The 18,391-nt window shown below is 37.3% G+C and overlaps 1 protein-coding gene across 3 annotated transcripts in view; it reads right to left on the bottom strand.

The window, feature by feature from the left end:
* Window positions 1-1,600: 1,600 nt before the first annotated feature.
* Window positions 1,601-18,391, bottom strand: part of LOC149177316 (uncharacterized) — a 98,987-nt gene continuing 82,196 nt past the window's right edge. For all 3 annotated transcript variants that reach the window (XM_089420081.1, XM_089420082.1, XM_089420083.1), the window contains 4 exons: window positions 15,786-15,873; window positions 2,286-2,419; window positions 2,097-2,195; window positions 1,601-2,014 (listed from right to left, as the gene is read on the bottom strand). In XM_089420081.1, coding sequence (XP_089276207.1) covers window positions 1,940-2,014; window positions 2,097-2,195; window positions 2,286-2,419; window positions 15,786-15,873 — 396 coding nt within the window. In that variant the 3' untranslated portion in view covers window positions 1,601-1,939. The remainder of the gene's footprint in view (window positions 2,015-2,096; window positions 2,196-2,285; window positions 2,420-15,785; window positions 15,874-18,391) is intronic.

Raw genomic sequence — 18,391 nt, 5'->3', positions numbered from 1 at the left:
AAGAGTTGGGAAGGGGCTTTGAGATGATAGATTTAGGACATCTTCAATATTATTTGGGCATTGGAGTGGCTCAACATCCAAAGGACATATTCATCTCCCAAAAGAACTACATTGGAGAATTGTTGAATAGGTTTAGCATGGTTAAATGCAACCCTTTATCGATTCAAATGGAACAAAATTTGAATTTCACATTAAAAAAAGTGAATGAATTTGAGGATGCAACCAAGTACAAAAAACTTGCAGAAGCCTTATCTACCTTACTACCACCAAACTAGACATCTCATTTGATTTTGGAATTCTTTCTAAGTTTATGCAAAAACCTTGTGAAGGGCATTAATTTATAACAAAAATAGTTCTAGAATACTTAAAGGGAACTCAAGACTTTAGACTCAAATATTCACAAATGGATGACTTTAGGTTGATTGAACATTGTGATTCAAACTTTAATGGGCACAAAAATTGGAGTATCAATTTTAGACTAGTCTTGGATCAAAAACACTCCCGGAGGTCACACAAACAATGAGTTCCAACAAATTCTGCAACAAGTGTGGAATATGTGGCAGCAACAAAAGCAACAAAGGAAATTATGTGGCTAAAAGAATACTTAAAGATTTGTAGGAGAAACAAGTGAATTCTACTTCTCTTTCGGTTGACAATACTTTTGCAATCAAGTTGGCCAAGAATCCCAAATTCCATGATCGATCCAAATACATTAGCACAAAGTGTCATTTGATTTGATACCATGTACAAGCAAAGACTAGTCATTTAAAACCATTGAAATGAACAAATTGCAGACATCACAACTAAGCATGTGAAAGAGAAAAGTTTGAAAAAATCAGAGTTATGTTTGGGCTCACAAACAACAAAGCACATGGAAGAGAAAAGATTGAAAATTCACAATTATGATTGGGCTCACGAACACCCCTTTAGCTTATGGGGAGAATGTTGAACATGATCCTTCAAAAATTTTGTCATTGTGAATAAAAATGTAAATAAGTGGGAGAATTTGAGGATGAATGGACTGTTAGATAAAAACAAATAAGCTGTATAAATCCGATTGCACATTAATGAAAAATATACAATGGAGTTATGCATCCTGATCTAAGACGAGAGAAAATGTGATCAAAAAGATATTTTAAACCAAAGCACTGCCCTATAGGATTCAATGGATATCATCACATTTTTTTGAGTTAATAGTTTGGCATTTCTTCATAACGCTTCTGAAACGGTTCTCAATTATAATCAATGGCATATATATGTTAGCCTATAGTCAAGCCTTTTGAAGCACTATATAGATTCTCCATGGGCTTTGAGAAAATTACGGATGGAAAGCACACCAGATTGAATCGGGAAGCTAATCCAACTTTCTCCACAATTTTGGATATCGCGGTTCAAGGTTTATGCACAGTATTGTTTTCTAAGATACTTAAGTTCATAGTGATGAAACTTATAGGTTTATTCAATGTGATTCAATTAGATATAACCATATGGATAAAATTTCAGCAAACAAAACCAAGGCTAATAAAATTTTAATACTTAATTAAAATCTTCCCTGATTGCCATTACAATAGTGAGAAATTATTGTGTAAAAGATACATAATTCCAGTTGAGAAATTATTGCCATTACAATAGTGAGAAATTATTGTGTAAGAGATACATAATTCCAGTTGAGAAATTATTGTGTAAAAGATACATAATTCCAGTTGTAGTTAGTCCCAACTTTTTAACATTTTTCAACAGAGTAAAATTGAAATCAACTCTTCGGTCAAAAATATCATATCTAATAAACCAGATCCCAGTATCCACCCATTTTTCCGGAAACTGCTGAAAGACAACATATACTACATGCGACAAGCGCTAAGCTGAATTGCTCATTAATTATTAGTAATTTACTTAACATCGCCTAGTAAATCTCCTGCAGAACGTTTTTCAGTGAAGTTTAATTCTTTGCAGGATACTCTCTTGCTCCAAATATAGTAGAACCAATCCTTACATTTGTACTTCCCATTTCAATCTGCAAGGTTGTCAAAGGTTTTTATTAAAACGCTGCACCAAAAAAAAGACTTCTGCATACTAAATCAAATTAGAGTATTTACCGCCTGTTCGAAGTCTCCTGACATGCCCATTGACAATTCACATTGATCCTCTGATATTCCAAGAGCTTTACAAACTTCGATTCTGCAACCTGACAGTGCCTGGATCCACAGAGACACAACAGTACTTCAATTCGCTAGAAAATCAACTACATTGAAAAAGTAGGATTAAATCTGTTCACAATGTCTAACCTCAAAATTCTCGGGCTTAGATGAGTAGTCTAACATTCCTATCGTCATCAGGCCTGAGAATTCCAAATTAGGGCACTGAAACTTGACATGTTTTGCAAGTTCCACACATTCTGAAGGCTCCACGCCATATTTTGCTGCAGTCCAGAAAAGAATCATGGATTAGAATCTCTAGAAACAAAAATATTCCAAGGTTTGATGCATAGGAATCTAGAATTGCAGAAAAAGAAAAAAGGAAAGGTTGAATCAATGACTTGACCATTCAAAAACACACGCAGCTCTCTCATTTTATTACGTATCAGATAAGCACCTGATACACAGAAAATTCTGTACCCAAAGGAAAAAATGATAACGAAAAACATTCTCATGTAGATATATAAGTTCTGTCTATGAGATGGGCATCTAGACTGCAATTTCTGACGGTCCTTCATTCTTCGTCTTGGCTGGTACATAAGCACATTGCCAGAATGGCAAAACCCTATTTTCCTTTCTCAAGATTTTTCTCAAACCCTTCTACCTTCCTTTTCTCACATTTCCTGCTCCCCATATTCTTCCCACAGCCCGTTCTTGTTATATCCCTTTTCTTCCAACAGTTTCTGTTTCTATTGTTGCCTTTAATAAACCGTTTGATCTTGCCTCTTTAACATCTTCCCTCAGTTTAACTTTCAATCTCCATAATTATTGCCGTACCTGCCATTTTCTTTCTTCTATCGTAACAACTGGAATGATCCCTTACTAAACAAATCCTCCCTTATATTCTGCACATATGGTCACCCATTTCGCATTCCTCCTTTCCACGTTCCTTTTTGAAGTTGCTTTGTCGTCATTAACTCCTATGATACCATCTTCCTAGAACAACCTCCCCCTAGAACACCCTCTTCTTGCCTCCTGAATTGCTCAACTTATCTTTTGACAGCTTTTCTCAACTATACACTGTGAGAGAGTGCGCACCCACACAGCTCCCGAAGCTTCCTGAATGCTCAGTAAGCGTCAAAAGATATGCATATATGCAGTATGCCGCATTGACATAGGTCATGGCACTCATGCTTAATCTCCATGCTATGCTTGGCCTCGTAATGTAGTCAAACCTACTTTTTTTCCAGCAGAACCAGTGTTGGCCACTTGTAGACCCAACTAGGTTCCTCCGGCCTGGTCCAAGATTAGTTAATTGAATATGACACACATCATCTACACTCCATATACTTTCTATAAGCATGCATGCAAATATAAATGATATGTATTTAGCCCAAAATAGCTTCGTAAAAAAAAAATATAAATAGGGAACAATTTCGACTTTTATCAATGGCTTTACCAGTTATAGGCTTATAGCAGCGCATTGTATTTTATATTACTCTTCTCTCACCGCTTCTCTCTTGTACACCACTCAAATATCATAATTACCTTAAAACCATAACCGTTTCACAATTACAACCTTGTAATTTATATTACTCCTCTCACCGCTTCTATCTTGTACACCACTCAAATATCATAATTACTTTAAAACCATAACCGTTTCACAATTACAACCTTGTAAGCATGATTGTTTATTGACTAAGTTGTTGAAGAATATAACTAGGTTCGGCCTTCATAATTTTATTTGAGTCATAATGAAATGTATTTATCAAAAGAAAGAAAAATGAAATTTTATTAGTATTATTATGACTTATTAAAGCATGGGTTTCATGCTTGGGTCATCATGTTATAAGTCAAAGTCCTCATTGAAGACATTTAGGGTTTATATTGAGTCATTAGAGACATTGTCCATTTTATGAGACCCTTATTGGGCTTTTGAATCATGTAAAAAGAATTTTTATTGAGTCAAATAAGTCATTTGCCACCTCCACGCCAAGTCGGCCCGCACCTGATCAAGTCTGTGTACATCAATGTTCCACCAAGGATCCGGGACGAGGGGGCGAGGGAGCGAGGGGGCGCGGGAGCGGCCTATGCAAAAGCTCCCTACCATTTTTTAGGAAACGTGGAGGAGCGTCAGGGTCTTAAAAATTTATAAATATAAAATATAATTTATTAATTGAGTCCACTATGACAATTTGGTTTGAATTGAAAAGCTGCAAAGCATGATCATTGATATGAATATCATTTGACATTATCCAAATTTATAATATCATATAAAATAATAAATTTAAAATTCTAATTCAGCTTGGTCAAATTCTAATTTAGATTTTGGTCAGACAGAGGGAGAGCTTCAGCTTGATAAGGTAGCCACTGAATTCTGTGAAAAGGTAAATGAACAGATCAGGGACACTGCATTGGCAGTAGAAGGGGCAACTACAATGGGTTGTCCAGCTGTATTGGATCTAACAGCTAGAAAGTTTGTTATATTATATATAATATAGAGTCTAGACAGTACACCATATGCTAAAAGAAGAGTTTTAGTTCCAAGAGAGATGAGAAGATCACATGAAAGAGTTTCTGACAGTTTACTATCAAATGACATTGACTGCAGGATGACCATCTGCGAACCAACTTGGGTGACCAACGATGGCATGGATAATTTGTCTACCTTATTAGAGCAATGCCATGCAGTTTAAACTTCAAACTAGCAGTGTATTTCAGGGGTGAAAATAATTTTCAGACCTGAGAATTCAAGCTGAGCCACTACGCTCTGTGTAAATTTTGTAACTGTATAAATTCATATATAACGACAGTTCCTGAGATTTCTTGTTGCCCATAGTATTTTGTCATGCTTGCAGTAAACGCATGTTAGTCTATAGTCCACCCAATTATTTCCCACATGACATAGGTGTTGCTTCCATAGTTTGTATGTCAAATATCATGCAAATTAAAAACACAAAATCAATGTCTCATATTCTTTGCCTGTCACTCCAGTTATCTCCCCACTGTAATCCAGCGATCACTTGAGAAAAAAAAAGGAGAAGTTTTAAAAGGGAAAATTCATGTACGTGCTATATGGTCTAGCAAATTTCCATGATACTGACCCTCTAAAATAACGCTTGTTGAAACCAAAAGACAACACAAGACGTTATCCCATACAGAACATGAGTAGCTTTGTACCACTTTAGGTCTATTAAATCATAAACTATAAGCAAGGCCATTTTTTTGGGAGCGTGGGGAAACGTCCCTTCAGGGAAGGGAAGCGTTTCCCTGGCACATCCCCTCGAGTTTCCTCCATTTTGGGAGCGTGGGGAAACGTCCCCTACTCGTCCCCAAGTCCCCGGAGCGTGGGGGAGCAAGGAAACTAGACCCCCGGGGGGGGGCGAGTCCCCGTGGGACACTAGTGTACATCAAGGTAATTCAACCCACAAAAGAGGCTATAAATAAGTACAATTCGATTCATTTGGAGGATCACATTCATACAAGTTCGATATACAAGCCAATGAAGCAGAAGAGTGCGAAGTTGCAAGAAGAAGAAGAAGAATTGCAGAGAAGGGCAAAATCAATGTTTTGGGCTATTGGGCTATCTATCTCTAACATGTGTGAAGTCACTAGGCTATTATAGTGGGTCGAAGTTTTTGTTGTTGCTACTGGGTCAAAGTTTGTGTTGCTTCCACTAGGTCAAAGAACTGTTGTTGCATCTAGGTCGAAGATGGTGTTGGAAGGTTATCATCTGCAAAAGAAGGGAAGAGTTGACTTGGTGCTTGGAAGAAGTTTTTGTCTAGGTCAAGGAGTCTTAGATCATCTCATGAAACTATTGAAGGAAGAGTTGTTGATTGGGTTTTCCCCTAGATAGGTGTTTTGCCCTGGTTGTCTGCCTACATCTGGTGTCTTTGATCTTCGTGCTATAGTTTTGGTAATTGCTTGATAAACTAAGTTAAAAGAAGAAAACAAGAAAGTTAATAAAAACATAAGAATATCACAAGTAATTATCAACATAAAAGAAAATCCTTCTGACTTTCTAATTTTCCAACAGGGTTTCAGAGCTAAGGTGAAGAAGGAGGAAAAAGGCAGCCTGATAATCTATTGAAGGGAGAATAAGGAGTTTTAAGAAGTTTGAATAAGGATCATCAAGGAAAAAGATCATATAAGAAGTCAAGCCTACTATCTTCAAGAACAATGTCTAACTCATTGAAGGAAGAAAACAAATTAGGAGGAGCATCCAATTACAAGGCATGGAAAAAGAAGATAGATCTCATCCTCGAGAAGAGTAAAGTCTTAGATCTAGTCAAAGGTGTTGATTTGGGGTAGCATTGAATGTGCTTTAGGCCTCAAATTTTGTAGGGAGACTCTAGCACATGCATTCTAAAGAACCTAGAAACTGTTTTGGCAAATTCCACCCAGAGATGATTTTATTGTGCTTGAGGCCTCAAATTTTGCAGGGAGACTCTGGCACATGCATTCCAAAGAACCCAGAAACCATTTTGGCAAATTCCACCCAGAGATGATTTTATTAAAATAATTAATATTTTTAATGGGGTTCGTAAGTCTAAACTTAGGAAATTAAAATATTAATGTGTATTAATCTTAATTGTGGGTGTAACTTCTAGAAAAAAGACGGAAATCAAGTCAAAACGATCTGATCCTTTGATTAGGAGTTAATCTAGTTCGTTGGTTGTCCAACACGAAGATATAAGAAGGGGCTTGAGGGTCATTTGGAAAACACACCAAGAGAGATCAAGAAATCGATTTTCTGAAGTGAGAAGTTCTCGGGAGGAAAATTCAATTGAAGAGATTTCTTGTAGTTGAGGAGCAAGGATAGCTTCTGGAGAGAGGGTGATTTTCTCAGCCGGAGAATCATCAGCAAAGAGTAATCCAGCGGTGGCAGCGCTGACCCAGAGGGGCTAACGCAGAGCCACGCAGAGGCAGCATAGAAGCCAGTGAGGAGTCCGAAATTTGCAGAGGGAATTCGAGTTTCAGACGTCGGGGTGTGAGATTGGGAGGCAAAAATCGAATCTCCTGGGCAGCAAATCGACCAGCCATAGGATTGACGCAGTCCCCAGAGAGCTTGATGCTGAGCTGAAAAAAAAACTGCGCAGAAGCAGCTAGAAAAGCCGGGGACAATCAGTTTGGGGCTGAATCAATCAAGATTTCCAGTGATAGTGTAAGGTAACCTCGCAATTCTTTCTGTCAGTATTTCTCTCTATAACTGAATAAGCCTGTGAGGTATTCAGAGATGTATTCAGAATTTGCTACTGCTCAATAATAATAAACCCTCAGAGTTGTTGCACCGGTTTTCCAGCATTGGATTTTTCCAGGGACATTTGTCCAAAAATAACGATGTCCTATATGTTTGTATTCCCTTACTCAGTTTCTATGTTTCATTATCATATTTAATTTGGTGTAGTTTGCTTCAGTAATTTGCTTCAATATTTCAAGAAGAAATTTGAAATAAGTTTGTAATGTAATTTACAATCTAGGCGAAGTAGATTCAGCTGGTTGCAGTACGATTCTTGAGATTGTTAGATCTAGAAATTTTCACATGGTATCTGAACGTTTGATGTGAAACAGGAAGAGAAGATCTAGCACTGAAGCAAGGACCAACTTGTTGCAGCAAGCAGCGGTTCAAATCCCCTGAGGGATTGCACAGCGCTAGCCAGGAGGGTTATATTTTCGAGGTTGTGTCTCTCTGAGTGAGTCGACAGAGAGGTAAGACTGTTAAATCGAGAATTTTCCAAGGCAGAGGGAGCCACGCGGAACCTCAGCGCGAAGCTAGAAGGACGCAGTTTTCTGCAAGCTGAGTGCTGGGCAGAAAAGTCGTCCGAAAAAAGAAGCAGATCACATAGTGAGGGAATACTTCCTTAGTGGTTTTTTGCCGAGGAAATCAGTGTTTCTCATTTGCTGGGCAACAAAGGAGCAGCAGACTTACCAACTCCGTTGGGGAGTACGTAAGCCAGCCTAGAAGCTACGCAGTAGGGAGAAAGAGGGAGTCGTTCAACAGTTTTCAAAGGAGATGGAAACCAGTGGCTTGAGGGATCAGCACAGGTTGGACAGAGCATCCAACTACGTCCTCTGGAAGGCTAGAATGTCTTTCCCTCTAGATGAGCATGCCCTCAAGACATACGACGATAGTGTGATAACAAAACCTGCGGATGTAGATCCGCTAAAGAAGTACAAGGCTGAGATGGCAAAGGCCAAGAGGATGATCCTGGATGGAGTCAAAGATCACGTGGTGTGCCACGTTGCTAGCAGAGCGACAGCTAAGAAGATGTGGAATGCCTTGGCCACATTGTATCAAGGATCTTTCAAGCAGCGGAAGATGTACCTTGAACAGAAACTGAGATTTGCTCAAATGCAGAAAGGAGAGTGTGTGGATCCCTCCCTCACGAAACTGAAGGAAATTCGTGATGATTTGTCTGCTACGGGGCATACACCTCAGGATTCAAAGTTGGTTAGACTAGCCTTCAATTTTGGCTCAGATGAGTGGCAAATCTTTGTCCAGAGTATCCTGGGCAAAACAGCATTGCCTAATTAGGATGAGATGCGGGCAGCTCTAAAACAAGAAGAGTTGAGGAGAGACCTGGTCAAGGTCAAACTTGACGGAAGCAGCAGCAACAGTGGGTTAAAGCCCAAGTTGGAGGAGGAGAATGCAGCCCTTGCATTGAAGGGATAGTCGAGGCAACAAAGGCAAAAGAAGGATGTCTCCAAAGTGAAGTGTTTCAGATGTGGCGAGATGGGCCACTATGCATCCCAGTGTCCTTTGAAGAAGAAGAAGGACAAAGATGAGAAGCACGATCATAAGGTTGCAGCGGCGAATATCGAAAAGGAGTTTGCCATGACAGCCGAGATACCTCCAAGAGGGAGGTGGGCTAATTTGGATTTGTAGTTCGAAAGAGCTACAGATGGGGAAGATCCTTGAGGAGTCCACCTCTTGGATCAATACCTTGCGACGGGAGCCCAATTTTGCAGTAGCAAGATGGACTACTGTAAGATGGTGCCGAGGAGTGTCAGGGAGACAGTTGCAGTGACTAGGAGCCCCAGAGTCTGAGTAGCGCAGAACCGAGTTGGCAGCAATGCAGATGGCACAGAGCAAAGGTCAGCAGCAACGTAGTAGATTCAGAGGGTCAACGCAGAGACTAGCAGCAGTCAGTTCCAGCATTCACATGGTATCATATTGAACACAGTTAGTTCAGTAATTTTGGATGTTTTTCAGTTGCTTCTCTCAACCACTGAGTTGCAATACGGATACACGGTTAGCAGTGGTAGTGCTACCAGCATAGCAGACGTAGCATTTGAGAGGGAGTTGTAGTACAGATGTAGCATTGACAGTGGCAATGTTTAAGGCAGCAATATAGTTGCAGCAGCAGCGCAGTAGTTGGTGGACAGCTTGTTAGACATCAGCAGTGCAGAGGACGATGCTTCAGAGTCAGAGCAATATGCAGCAGCAGTATATTGCTAGAGGACATTCCTCGCTAAGAGGGAGTGTTGATTTGTGGTAGCATCAGATGTGCTCTAGGCCTCAAATTTTGCGAGGAGGCTTGGGCAAAGAACCCAGTAACCATTTTGGGAAGTTCCACCCAAAGATGATTTTATTAAAATAATTAATATTTTTAATGGGGTTCCTAAGTCTAAACTTAAAAAAATTAAAATATTAATGTGTATTAATCTAATTGTGGGTGTAACTTCTAGGAAAAGACGAAGATAAAGTCAAAACGATCTGAGCCTTTGATTAGGGTTTAATCTAAGTCGTTGGTTGTCCAACAGAAAGATATAAGACGGGGCTTGAGGGTCATTTGGAAAATACACCAAGGGAGATCAAGAAATCGATTTTTTGAAGTGAAAAGTTCTCAGGAGGAAAATTCAATTAAGGAGATTTCTTGCAGTTGAGGGGCAGGGATAACTTCCGGAGAGAGAGTGATTTTCTCAGTCGGAGAATCATTACCAGAGAGAGGTAGAGAGTAATCCAGCAGTGACAGCGCTTAGCCAGAGGGGCTGACGCAAAGCCACGCAAAGGCAGCGCAAAAAATAGTGAGGAGTCTGAAATTTGCAAAGGTAATTCGAGTTTCAGAAGCCGGGAGCAGGGGTGTGAGACCAGGAGGCAGAAATCGAATCTCTTGGGCAGCAAATTGACCAACCAGAGGATTGACGCAGTCCCCAAAGAGCTTGATGCTGAGCTGATGCAAATACTGCACAGAGGCAGCTAGGAAAGCCGGGGACAATCAGATTGGGGTTGGATCAGTCAGGATTTCCAGTGATAGTGTGAGGTGACCTCAAACTTCTTTCTGCCAATATTTCGCTCTGTAACTGAATAACCCTGTGAGGTATTCAAAGATGTATCCAGAATTTGCTACTGCTTAATAATAATAAACCCTCAGAGCCACTGCACCGGTTTTCCCGCATTGGATTTTTCCGGGGTCATTTGTCCAAAGATAACGGTGTCCTATGTGTTTGTATTTCCTTGCTCAGGTTCTATGTTTCAGAATCATATTTAATTTGGTGTAGGTTGCTTCAGTAATTTGATTCAATATTTCAAGAAGAAATCTGAAATAAGCTTGTAATGTAATTTACAATCTAGGTGAAGTAGATTCAGCTGGTTGCAGTAGAATTCCTGAGATTGTTAGATCTAGAAATTTTCAGAAAAGGAAAAGTAAATAAGCCCACAAATGAATCAAGTGATGCAGAAAAGGCAAAGTTCAGAGAAACGGAGATAGTGGCCTTGACCCTAATGGTGGATGGAATAAAGGACAACCTCATCCCATATATATCCAACATAGATTCCGCTCTAGAGATGTATGAGGCCTTGTCCAAATTGTTCACAATCAAGAATCTTGGTCAAATTGCAATTATTAAGATCGAACTAAGGACAATGAACTCCAAACAATAGATGAGATAGTACCTAAAAAAGGGCCTGTAATCACTGCACTTATAGGATTACCAACATCTTGGAAGGTATCAACAGTTGGAAGGAAACTCCTACATTCGAACAATTATGGAATGCATGTAGTCAAGAAGAAGTCATAATTTCATTAGTAAGCAACAAAGAGAATGAAGAAGAGAAAAAATCAAATGCCTATTCCGCACATTTCAAGAATAAAGGAACCTTCAAGAATCCCAAAGGGCCAAGAAAGAAGATAGACCTATCCAAGATTGAATGCTATAATTGTCACAAGATGGGTCACTATAGAAGCGATTGTCCTGATAATCCTAGAAATAAAAAGAGAAACAGGGATCAAGCAAATGTTGTTGAAGAAGGATCTCCAAAGAAAAACAAGACCGAAGAATTAGAAATAAGGGACTTACACTACTAAGTCCTCTACTCTAAAGTTTTGAATTATTTTCCTTTATGCTTTGATTTCTAATACTTGTAGGTTTAACGTGCTTTGGAAAAATATTTTTGAATTGTTTTGATGAAGTTATAGGTATCCCTCGAGATTGGATTGAGAGGGAGCCCTCACCATTTTTCAAAGATAAGTATCTTATTCCTTGTATTATCCTTTTATATTTGGTTTCCTTCTCTTATCTAGATGAGTTTGTACTAGATGCTAATAACATTTCTTTTCATATTTTTCTTGTTTAGGAAAGGCTTGCTAAATGCTCAAGGGTTATGGAGAAGACCTCACAAGGCAAAGCAAGATAGAAGTTCTATTGGAATTGATGTCCTATAAGGTTTGTTTAGAAAACAACTCACGAGTATGTCTTAGACCATAAGCTTTGTTCTCTTTGTGATAAAGGTATATTCATTCATTCTAGTAAATCTGCTTTACATTACTAACAACCGTTATGTCTAAGACCTTTGAATCATAAAGATTCTTATTTTGGTGATTAATCATTAGATTAAATCTACACTCAAAAACATCATGTTTGTGGAACCCTAATAGGTTCTTTGTAAAACCCTAACTTAAGGGTATATCAATGTGAAAAACCCTAGTCTACTTACGATTATTGATGAAACCTAAAAACTTATTCTTTTAATGTTTGGGGTTTTGATGGTAATGTCATGTTTGGAGTTTTAGTATTGTTATGGAAACCCAGTTCCTTTAGGGCTGGATGGTAATATATTCCTAGACCTTGAGGTTTTGGTAAATTAGAGTTTATAAACAAAACCCTTATAATATCTAGAGTAAGCTCCTAGGAATAAAACCCTAAGGGTATGTTTGTCCGTCTGATCAAAACCCTAGCCTAATCAAGATTGTTATATATCTGCCTTTCAATGTATTGATATTTGTGTCTTGGGCTTACATAATGGATATTGATATGCTTGTTCATGATTATGAAATCCTAGATATGTATATGTGCTAAGTTCCTAACCTAATCGTTGATGCTCATAGTGTGTAAATTCTAGGGTTTGTAACTAAGCCCTAGTAGAAGTTTGATAATATAGGATATGGTGATATCGTTTCCATTATAATGATAAAATCTAGGGTTTACAACAAACCCTAGTAGAAGATGATCATATTGTGCTTGGTTTTATTTGTTGACATCTAAGGCTTAATGTCTAGGGTTTACATTAAATCCTAGTAGAAGTCTAACATATGAATTCTAAAGTTGTTGGATGCATCGTAGAACTATACTTGTTTGAATTACCTCTAAGGTTTGCAATATATCATAGTGGAGTATGTCGTATTTCTGAAAGTAATATTGAGACCCTAGATATAATGAGATTGATATCTTGATTGAGTTACTGATGTGATCTAAGGGTTATAACCAAACCCGAGAAAGAAGTTGGAGTTTAAAAGTATGTGTCTCTTGCTAATTATGAACCTAAGTAAGTTTAGGTATTTGATATCTAAAGTCTAATGCTTCCATGATTTTGATATTATTAAATTCATGCTTCTATATATATATTTGGTTGTACTTGTTATTTGATTTGTGTAGGTACATAATCTTCAAGGTGTTGAAGATATTCGTAAGTAAGGCTGATTTAATTGATAAGCATGATGAAAGAAGTTATATGAATGATGATGATCAAAATAACTTTGATAAAAAGAGATGAAGCCATGAAAGATTCTTTGATGCTATGGAAAAGAAGTTGATCTCCCTAAGTTAAGAGGGAGCCTAGATAGAAGTTGAAAGGGAGGGCATATTATAGTCATAATGGATACCTTGAAGAAGAAAATGGAGAATGCATATTGGGGTGTTGCTAAAAGAAGCAAAGCAAGATCAAGTTGAAGAATATGTTTCTGCATGCGAAGTAGGAAAGGAAGCAATATGGTTAAGAAATCTTCTGTCAAGATTCGTTTGGGAAGTCTCTAAGTCCAACTGTGACAAATTGAGACAATGAAGGCAGCATCAAGATGTCTAAAGACCCCGAAGGTTTGTGTTTACTTATGTATTTGAAAGTTTGGTATTGATTGGGATTGTGATTGTTCAAGTAAATCTCTCGAAATTTTGGAAGCATGCTTGATGTTATCGATCTGTTTGATCAGGATATATTTGATGTGTTGAGGCATTGTGTGTAATACAAAATCCCTGGGAAGACATCTCATTGGCCTGTGTGTTGATGTCTAGTTCCCGAAGTAGGGAGGGTGGTGTTGGTCATAGAGCTCTGACCTTGCATTACACACCTAGTTCCCTGGGTTGATGGTTAGCGAGGGTTGATGGTTAGCGAGTAAGCCTGATGGTATCTAGAGTGGATGAAAGCTTTAGTACATCTTAGTCCTACCCGAATAGATTACCCTGGTCAGGAATCTAGTCCGTGGCAACGTGTGTGCCTAAACTCTTCATGGTTCATGTGTTTTGAGATCTTCCATGTACTTGTATATATATGTGTAATTATGAATACCTCCCTAGTTAAGAGGGAGTGTTGAAGAATGTAACTAGGTTCAGTCTTCATAATTGTATTTGAGTCATAATGAAATGTATTTATCAAAAGAAAGAAAAACGAAATTTTATTATTATTATTATGACTTATTAAAGCATGGGTTTCATGCCTAGGTCATCATGTTACAGGTCAGAGTCCCCATTGAGGACTTCTAGGTTTTATATTGAATCATTAGAGTCATTGTCCTTTTTATGAGACCCTTTTTGGGCTTTTGAATCATGTAAAAAGAATTTTTATTGAGTCAAATAAGTCATTTGTCACCTCCACACCAAGTGGGTCCTCACCTGATCAAGTTGGCCTACATCAAGGTAATTCGACCCATGGAAGAGGATATAAATAAGTGCGGTTCGATTCATTTGGAGGATCACACTCACACAAGTTCGATAAACAAGCCAAGAAAACAGAAAAGTGCGAAGTTGCAAGAAGAAGAAGAAGAATTGTAGAGGACAAAATCGAAGTTTTGGGCTATCTATCTCTCACATGAATGAAGTCACTAGGCTATTGCAGTGGGTTGAAGTTCCTGTTGTTGCCACTAGGTCGAAGTTTCTGCTGCTACCATTGGGTCAAAGATCTGCTGCTGCATCTAGGTCGAAGTTGTTGTTGGAAGGTTATCATCTACAGAAGAAGGGAAGGGCTGACTTGGTGATTGGAGGAAGTCTGTGTCTAGGTCAAGGAGTCTTGGATCATCTCGTGAAACTATTGAAGAAAGAGTTGTTGACTGGGTTTTCCCCTAGATAGGGGTTTTGCCCTAGCTGTCCGCCTACATCTGGTGTCTTTGATCTTCGTGCTATGGTTTTGGTAATTGTTTGATGAACTAAGTTAAAAGAAAAACACAAGAAAGTTAATAAGAACATAAAAATACCACAAGTAATTATCAACATAAAAGAAAATATTTCTGCCTTTCTGATTTTACAACATATGCAACCCATAAAATGTTCGTCAACGATCAGTTTATCAATCTATTCCCATTGGTAGAGTTCCAGTTCTTTAATCAGCCTCTACTGATCACCTGTTTGACAGTTGCAAATCTTTATTTCAGTAGACAACCAAGATTGCCTCCCAATTCACCATTATTACTAGCCAATTGCTATGTTATTTGTTGTGAATTAGACTTTACCTCTGGCTGAACTATAATTTTGTTTTTTGGTTGGCATGATAAATACATGCTTGTGAAAAATCTTCTCGAGATTGTTTTGTCCAAATAAGCCAGCCTATAGGTTAGTCCCACCAAGCAACGCTAACTTAATTGACAATAATAAATACAGTTGGAAAGAAGTAATTGTGCATGGACAGCGAGTTGGACAGACAAAACTTCAGCAGCTAGTATTTTGGCTGTAAATATTGAAATACAAAGATAGGGAAAGTATTAAGTAAATTACTGGGCATATAAACTGCTGCAAAATCTTAAAAGGGAACCATAAAATTTCTAAAAGGATTGTAAGCTTTGGCCACATATTTCCCTGAGCTAGCTTAAGAAAAAAATTATTCACACAGAAACGTGGCTGCCTTCGGCTTGTAAACTAATTGATTTTTCATATAGTCTATGCTTTTCTGTGCTTGCACTACTTTATATTTTCGGGATTATCTATTAAAAATTAATAATAGTGAATGGAAATTAAATAGTTTCAGCACAAGAAGTATAAAATATATAATAATATCAAGCAAACACTCCGGAAAGGCTATCAATTAAAGAATCCGTTTGTGTCAATGCTTCAATAGGAAAGACTACTCCATGTTTAGCCTATTATGTTGTTGATCACAAGATGTAGATGAAGTTCAAGAAATAGAATATAGATGTCAAGCAACAAGTTGAGGATAAACTAACTCACATTCCTCGCCACTTGTGTTGACCTGTACCAAAACTTTTAGTGGCTTCCTCCCAGTACTTGATACAGCACGATCAAGGTAGTTTGCAACCTGGAATCCATACAATGGAGAAGAAAGGTGTTTCTGTTAGAGTGGTGAGTTAATAACACTCAATTAGAGTGGTAATACTCTATAACATTAATATTCAGAGTCAATTAATATGTGACATATACGATGAATGTAATGATAAATGTTAATGCTAGAGTTTCGGTGGTTTAACCTCCTAGCGGTGCTGTGTTTGAGAGATGAAACCTTACAATAATATTAAGAATTTATTTCTATATATTCTCTCTCGTCCTACTATGCACGCTATTTTCCTACATGGTGGTATCATAACACCACTTGATCCTAGGCAACAAAGAACGTGAGTAGCATACAGAGAGAGAGACTTTGGCATCAAGAAAGACATTCCAAAAATTCATATTACCTTTGAAGCATTCTCCACTCATGAGAGGCAAGTGTGTGACAGCCAATATGGCTCACCAATTAAATATCCAAAATAAAGAAATTCACAAGTCTAATAAATATATATATAATTTATTAGAGAGGATACATTATGTTGAACTACAAATGAGAGCCCATATAGAAATCTAAGCGGGAGTGCCCTAATATTGTACAATAATAGTCTTAAATATCCAAAATACTTGGAAATCAATAATAGTCTTAAATATCCAAAATACTTGGAAAATAAAGAAATTCATAAGGACAATAAATATATATATAATTTATTAGAAATCTAAGCGGGAGTACCCTTTCAACAATAGGCATGTCATTTGGTTGAGACATGTCCTTTCTTAGAATATGTCTGTTCACTAATTATTAATTAATGACTAGGAGCATTATTTATTATTATTTATATTGCTATATAGTTATATTTATTACATTGTCTTTCCCTTTAGAAATGTTTTGTCCTCAAAGCATATTTATGGAAAGGCATGGCATCTTTTTCGATGGCCTGTAAGCCTTCACATCATTCACTGTTTTTGGAGCTGTCATAATTGATGATATGAGATGATATGAACCTCTCGTGCTCAGCAAAATTGTTGAATCGTAAAAGGATCAAACCATTCTAGTTCAATAATTTGCGAAACATTGTGCTTAAAAGGAATTCCAGGATGAATTGGTGCTATGCAACTTAATGATATTGATATCATTATTCTTCGGAAGGAAGGTTAATTGTTTCCGTCTTGAATGATGTTGATACGCTGATTGGTTAAGATATCCACTGTTATAATTGGGATGTTGATAAGGTGTCTTTGTAACATGAATTTTCCTTGTCATACTTGTAGTATTTTCTTGGTTCACTTTAGGTATCAACTCTTCTTCATGCACTGATATTGCTTTGTCGATTGTTGGATCTTCACCTAGGGTTTCCATTATTTGTACTTCAACATCTTAACATGTTTTTGCTTCAACTTGGTTGTCATCTTCTTGAGTCATGATACTAACATATTTGTATTTGTTCCCTTCTCAACTTGATTTCCTTATGTGGGGACCTTGATGCTTCCTTCTAGTTGAGTGGTTCTAGGTTGTTTCCTAGTGACTTTTTATCATGCTTAAGCTTCCTAATCTACGCGATCAAGTTCTCACTTTGATTCTTGGGGCAAGCAATTTCTTCGTTTTAGTCCGCAATAACTTTCCCAAATTCTTTTTGCATCTTTGATACTAACTTTTAATTTTCTTGGAGGATCAACTTTGAGATATGTTTCAAGTCTTTTAACGAAGGTACTACGGAATCCAACTTCATTGTAATATCTTGAAATGTCAGCGTTTTCTTCTTATAGGGGAATGTCAAAAACACTCTATGTTTATGACGAAGGTACCTAGCTTTCCAAACCACAGTAAACTGAGAACTATGTCAACATCTTCTTCATACATACATAGATGTTGAGATATATAATCATAATCATCAATTGTCACTTGCAAGTCCTTAATTTCATACTCTTACCTACAAAAAAATATAATTCCTTTCGATTATATTTGACTTTAAAATTAATAATTGATTTGCCAAATTGATGTGACTGTAATTTTCCTTATAGTTCATGCTAATAACAATTTTAATCTAACCTAACATGTGGATTTGGGATTCGTCGGATACAGGGATTCAAGTGTTGGATTCGGACATGTTGACCCCCGGAACAGGACACATTCGGATACATTCTATATTATTTTACTAAAATATATATATATATATATTAAAAATTAGATATTTCTTACACAAATTCTCATTCATGATACAAATTCATTGATTTCAAACATAGATCTTCATCTAGATGTAAGTTTTATTGTTTACAAAGTAAGTTAGTAACATTATAGCATGCATAGTACATACAAAATTCAAATACAATTGTAATTTGTGACATGTCACATAAATGATAAATCATAATACATATTCAATTCATCAATGATCCAATAGGAGAAAGACAAGATAGTAAGATAAAGACACTGACAGCTGTAGTTTTCTCATTAAGTCATCAAAATCAAAATGTGTTACATAGGTAGTGCAATGCCAATGGCAAATAGAAATAGAAAATACAAAACAACTACAAGTATACAAGCCTCAAGGCAG

This window comes from Pinus tabuliformis, chromosome 4_1 (genome assembly GCF_031772625.1).
Source record: "Pinus tabuliformis cultivar Carrire ecotype Pingquan chromosome 4_1, CPIR1, whole genome shotgun sequence".
NCBI classification, from domain to species: Eukaryota; Viridiplantae; Streptophyta; class Pinopsida; order Pinales; family Pinaceae; genus Pinus; species Pinus tabuliformis.
The sequence above is the reverse complement of the archived record's forward strand: the minus strand, read 5'-3'. Positions and strand labels throughout refer to the sequence as shown.